The sequence below is a fragment of the Pygocentrus nattereri genome, chromosome 29, assembly GCF_015220715.1.
Source record: "Pygocentrus nattereri isolate fPygNat1 chromosome 29, fPygNat1.pri, whole genome shotgun sequence".
Classification (NCBI taxonomy): Eukaryota; Metazoa; Chordata; class Actinopteri; order Characiformes; family Serrasalmidae; genus Pygocentrus; species Pygocentrus nattereri.
In genome coordinates this window covers 18,611,742-18,618,224 of record NC_051239.1, presented here as the reverse complement: position 1 = coordinate 18,618,224, position 6,483 = coordinate 18,611,742, and the positions used below count along the sequence as shown (strand labels likewise).

The 6,483-nt window shown below is 39.4% G+C and overlaps 1 protein-coding gene across 2 annotated transcripts in view; it reads right to left on the bottom strand.

Annotated features, from left to right (window-relative positions):
• The window catches only part of cacna1db (calcium channel, voltage-dependent, L type, alpha 1D subunit, b), a 150,358-nt gene that overhangs the window by 46,585 nt on the left and 97,290 nt on the right, over positions 1 to 6,483 (bottom strand). For both annotated transcript variants that reach the window (XM_037536116.1, XM_037536117.1), the window contains 2 exons: positions 2,031 to 2,108; positions 650 to 737 (listed from right to left, as the gene is read on the bottom strand). In XM_037536116.1, the coding sequence (XP_037392013.1) occupies positions 650 to 737; positions 2,031 to 2,108 (166 nt within the window). The remainder of the gene's footprint in view (positions 1 to 649; positions 738 to 2,030; positions 2,109 to 6,483) is intronic.

Genomic DNA, 6,483 nt, shown 5'->3' with positions numbered 1-6,483 from the left:
CACAATTTTAATCTTCTTATTCTACTCATTGATCATTTATACGCTTATTATTTATATGCTACACTGAGATAAAGGGCCGAAGCTTTTTTCTTAAATATGACAATCATGACAGCCAATATGTTACCAACTAATACTAGCTAGGTCCCCTCAACATTTCTCACCACCCATCTCCTCGTCCTCCTTAAGTATCTCCGTAAGTTTTATTCTTGTTCTCTTGGTACCACCTTGTTTCTTTGAAGTTCTTACCAGGGCTGGACCATCTGAGGTGGGGGCCACTGGTTGAACCTCTAAATTAATGCTGATATGAACTTGGATGTAACCTTTATAGTTTGTCGGAGTGTTCTTGTATTTATATGTGTGAGTTCATAAATTAGCTCACAGTAACTGGCTGAAAATGCTACTAGGCCACCAGGAACCCTCACGACTCTCCTGATTACCCACCCCGGGATTGCTTTCAGAACGGTAGTGACCGTTTTGGAGATGAGGTTTTGTTGCAACAGTGACGATACGCAAGTGAAAGCAAGTACATCTCGTACTTTGAAACATGCACATAGATTAAAACAGATATTCCAAGATGTATGAAGATAATAAACACTCTGGGAAGCTTGAAACCGTACACAAGCAGTGTGTGTATGTCTTTAATTCTCACCAGATGGGTCCACAGCAGCGGGCCTTGTCGTCCTCTCCGTTTGGGTTGTCCGTGTTAACAGATTCCGTCTCACTGGTAGGCATGCTCGCTGAGGAGTAGAAAACACACTGAATCATGGAGCAGTATGGGCTGGCCTTGACAATTCAGGACGACATAAATGAAACACTATAAAACAGGGATTTCCAAAAATGACTATGTAATAACATATTTCTTCTATTAGTTTCAGAAGTGAAAATTTATGATCCATCATAAAGCTAAGATGAATGGAACAGCTGTTACAGGCATGGACCATCAGTACAGGTGTGAAGACTGTCTTTTATGCATGTATAGTTGCAACTTGCCACCAACACGGAAAGCACAAAACCCTTAAAGGGACAGTTGGTAAAAAAAAATCTAATTTACACAATCTTCCCCTAGCATGACACACTGCTATGTATAAAAACTGACAACATTTTAGATGGAATTCAGGCTGCAAGTTGCCTGCTATTACAGTTTATAGACAACAGCTTGTCATACAGTGTAAGAAACCACAAAAGTAAGTCTACTTAAGATTATTCAAAGGGGAATTCCACCCTTTTTTAACTTTCTGCATAAAATCATTAAGACTGTACAAGCAGTTTGTGATACGCTATTGGGCTACACTTCTTCTTAATGACTGAATTATAAGATTTTGAAAAAGTGATGGAATTTCCCTTCATACTTTCGACACCGTTTGAGGAATGTCATGCAGTTACCATTCAAAAGTTTGGAATCACTTGCCATTAACAATAATGTATACAATGTGGCTATAAATATTACAACCACAGTTACAACCAAAAGGTATTTTTAGATGTTTTATTCAATATTTCAAGAATTCTGGGAATAAAATCATAAAAATTGCACTTCTATGATCTATTTACATTAATGTTTGTCTTTAGAAATATGACAAAATCTAATTTTATTATAGCTTAAGTCTCGTCATTTCAAGTCTCGCCAACTCGTCATTTCGAACTTTTGGGCTAGCATATTTGAATCATTTTAGATGTTTATCTTCAACCAAATAGGGTTTACGTTGATTAACATATTTATTCCAAACTTTTGAACATTGAACAAGTTTGGATTACTAGTGTAAATTAGTGCATCTCTGGAAAAAAACAAAAACAAAAAAACAAAGACGCAAATGTCAAACAACAAAGATAACTTTTCTAATTGACTAACTGAGCAAGAGGGTAAGGGGGAAAATTGTGTAATTATTTTTTTTTACTGAAATATTCCTTTAATATTTCCCAGGGTGAAACATTATGCAGTTTTTTTGATTATGTATATTTCTATTTTTTTCGAAACCACCATTTCCATTCTCTGCCTCACATTCAAACACACAAACTCAGTTGGCAGAATTTACCCTGAGTCTCTGTGGACTGACTGAACCAGCCAGACTTCCCTGCCTTCTTCTTCTGGGTGAGATCGGCCATCGTCACCCCTTTCAGTTTACACGCAGTTCATGCAATCAGACAGCAGGGGGGACAGAGAGACAGAAGAGCAGGAAGAGAAGCCGCTATCAGCATCTACTGGTTGAACACATAGAGCAGCGTTACAGCACTCACAGTTGAAAGAGACAAATGCAGAAGAGCGCAGGAAAAAAGAAGAGAAAAAAGAGAAAGAAGGAACTGTGTGAAGCATTTTCAATAGAGGATGAGGCTCATAGGCTGATGAGGAGGAGGAAAAGTACGAAACCACAACAGTCTAACACAGGAAGCATTTATTTACAGCGACAACTATATTCCAACAACAGCATGCTGTTCGGCAGGTAGTGAATTACTGCACAGCTTAAGCCACAGAAAAGGAACACAACAAGAGAGCCAAAGGCTACAGGTAGCTCCAAATCACACACCACTGACAGGGCTGCCACTCGTCCTGGATTTCCCTGAACTGTCCAGGTTTTTCTAAGCCTGTCCATAATTCTATTCCTAGGCATTTTCACATGTTAGTATTTCTTCTTCTTTTCATCCAGTCAAGCAATTTGAGTAATAGTAAAGCACTAATCTTAGTCTGATCAGTTTTACACGGGGACGTTTTACCACAGGACATGCGTCCAGATGTTTAAGACCAATCTGCACAGGATAGAAAACCTGAGATGGAAAGAGATGGAAGTGGCTACTTGATTTAGGCCCTCCTTCACTCCAGAAATGAGAAGAAAACATTCAAGCTTTTTTAGTTAAACCGTTATTCCATTCACTCTAGTCCTGTGTCTTGCTGTCTTAAATGGTGACGGTGTCAGTCAACGTCACTGTAGAAAATCAAACGTTCTCCTATCATTTTATTGTTCAGCGTCGTACACTTGAGTTACAAAAGCCACAGAGATCACGAGCAAAAAATGCTTTCATACTTAAAAAAACTCACTTTCTGTATAAAATATTAACATTTTTACCGACATCAACATCCGCAGGATGAATATGAACTTAAGTTATGCCTACCACAGATTTTACAGACAGTAAAGAAGTAACTGACATGGCACATTCAGACAGGACTAAAATGACATTACTGTACCTCCCTATTTAGAAACTAAACCTAAAGAGTGGGTTTGATTAGATGACCCTCAGCAAAGGAACAGCTGTATGGGAAAGGTGCACTGCTGGTGACACGTTCAGGCAACGTGTTAATTTTACACGGCTTAAGTGGCAACCCTAACAACACACAATCTCTCCAGCATTCAAATCTCAGTGCTGCAGGATACCAAAGCTGTATTTGACAGTTACACAACTACACGACTACTTGCTTTATCGTCTAAGGCAATATTTTATTATATTCAAGGAATTGCTCTTGGCTGAATCTTGGCTGAATTCCACAAAACAGCCAGTTAAATTGACCTGATTATTCAATTCCAATCAGGGGTCCTTTTGGGGTATGCCGTCTTGAGGCGGCATTGTGTGACAGGACGAGATGATATAGATCCGTGTTCCCTGAAGTGGTGAGACCTGGCTTGTGACTGGCTAAATCCATTCCAAAGTCGCACAATTTTGCTGGGCAACAAACATATTTCTGCAAATTCACATAACTGAATGTTAAAGAGAGTTGAAAGCGCCCACCAAGAGGTTTTATCAACAAACACATGCTTTTTTGCTGACTGACTCAACCTCTGCCCTTTATTTTTAACCTTGGCAGCGTCCTTAAATATGTATAACGTTATTGTAAAGTGAGGAAAACGTTGCAATAGAGGGTTATGGTCAAATGTGAGCAAATAAGACAATTAATGCAATTAATCCTCACTGATTATTTTAATTATTTGGCAGATGTTGTAGATCAACATAACTAAACATCAATTTCTTCAACCTTGGGGCTTGAATACCGAATGTAGGGTGCTAGACTGCCACGTCACAAACTCTTAATAAGTTAAATTTCCCCACTTAAAAGTTGAGTCAACATTAAATAAAATAGGACATAATAAAAATTGCAGCTCTCACAAATTGAAACTGCACTCTTTCAAACTGCAATTTTGATATGAAGATGATTACCTGTTCAGCCCTATTAGCAATAATCTCTCTTTTACTATCAAAACGATCTTATCCTAGAGAGCATAGATAGAAGTGGCCATAACAGGACTATTCCACTCAAAATCTACACTCTGTTAATATGTTATTCGTTGGTTTATATACTCAACACTCTCTCTTGTATTTGCATAGAGTATTTATTTAGTATTTAGTATTTATTAAGCAAATTCCTAGTCTGTGAATCCTGTTCATTGACAATGGCAATAAAACTTCTTCTGATTCTGATTCTTCTGATTGTAGGACACTGTAGCTTGAGCAAGGAATATCAAACCGAAACTTTGAGTCCATCACATAATTCACCTCTGAGTAAACAGCACAGATGCACAAGTGGACGGACAGTGAGAGAAAAACTGACAGAGAAGAAGACAGGAGAGACAAAGAAAGAGAGAGTGAGGAATCACAGAGACAAAAACAGGATGCAGGGTAGTTGAATTGTGTGTTTTGCAGTGCGTCACGCGCCGCTTACATAAAGAGGATTGGGATTACGCTGTTTCTCTCTCACTCTCACTAACTCTCATCCTCTCACTCACTGTCCTCTGTCCACTAACAGACAGACAGACTGGCTGAAACTGTAAGATGTAATACATTTCCGCTTTATCAGGCCTAATAACACCATCTATAATAAACCAAGCAGAAAAGGAGATATTCATAAAACCCGAGACTGCAGCAACGTTTCGCTCTGTGATTGTGTACTATGTGTATTTTGTTTAATTTTAGTATGAATGATTAAAAAATATTTCATTAGATTTGTTTAGCTCTGCTGCTGGAAGGGTTAAACAGCACTTTTATACAGATGCTGAATGGCTAGACAATCTACATACTTCCAACTGCATCCCTGAGCACAACCTTGAGTGAGGCTATAATTGCAGGGTGTGCATTCAGCTGGATTTACATAACAGATAAACCTACTGTCAAGGGGCAGCAAGACTGTTTAAAGCCTGGTCTGCGTGTGGACAAGTGCGCTTTTGTCGTTCCTAATTGTGTGTTTCTCCTTTTTTCAGGCAACATCAGGCAAAGAGGACGGACAGGTAGAAGAACGTGTGGTAGGACAAAAACATCTGAGCTGAGGAGAACAGAGAAGGAGCGGGATCAGCAGAAGGATGGGCGGGACAGAATGAAAAGCGAGGCCGGGAGGAATGTGTGCGCAAGGGCGGCTGGGAGAACAGAGGGATGAGTCAACAGAAAGAGGATTAAGACTCTTATATGAGTTTAAGAGAGAGGAAGCGAGGGAGATAGAGGCTGGGACTGCGGCTAGAAGATTATGGTCAGGGGTTAAGGGTTGTACATTTTGCCACTAACGCCTAAATAACATGCAATTTTTTTTTCCTTACTTGACAGTCGAAAATAGGGACTAAGGGCCGTATTCAGAGTTAAACATGTATGTTGAAACTTTATATCAACAGATACATACATCCTGTACTTGGGAGCTTCAAGTGGAATTCCACAAAATGTAACTGTTGAAATGTAAACTAAGCTATTCAGAGTGGGGTTGAGGTGAAACAGCTCACTGAGAAACCTACAAACTTACAACCTTTTCTTTCAGTGGTGGAGAGAGGAGCCAGGGGCTAGTATTTGTAATAACTTTCCGCAAAAGTTAGCTTTTAGACACTTTACACATGTTGGTCATCTGGTTCCTATGACTACAGCTGTGAACAATTATGCAGATTTTCTTAAAAATCAGTGGAATTCCCCCTTAAATTGATTTTCTAAGCAGTGCATTCAGCATATTGAGATTCAGTCAGAGAACAGGTTCCAAGATTGCCAGATTTTGCTTACGGAGAACTTTCAGGGACATGAGTTTTTCATCAATGGGCAAGCTACTCCTTTTAATATAATCATCTGCTGTCTAAATTGTGTCACAAAACAGCTGTTTCTCAATATGCGTTCCTGTGTGTTCTTGCGTTCTTGCTTTACATCATCTTGCAGCACCCAAGTTCCTTTCCAGTAACCAAGAACAGATAAGTACCCGGGAGTGTGCTTGATCTGTCCTAAATATCGAGGATGCATCACTTCATGACTTGCCAACGACAAGCTGGACGTCCCATCATTCACTGCATTATCATCAAGCCTTGGAGGGGATACTGACCCACAGCTGTACAGCTGTAAGTTCTCATTTTTTAGGTAAACAGTGCACCTAATTCTGCCGAGAAAGAGAGACGGAAGATTAACAGTAACGTTACTCGAATGGGGTGCACTTAGCCATGATTACAAAGGCCACGTTGAAAAATTCGCTTTTGCCTTTACAGTTTTTCAAACTTTGCACCATCCATCAAGGTGAAATCATATTATCATTCCTTTTGTGTTGTT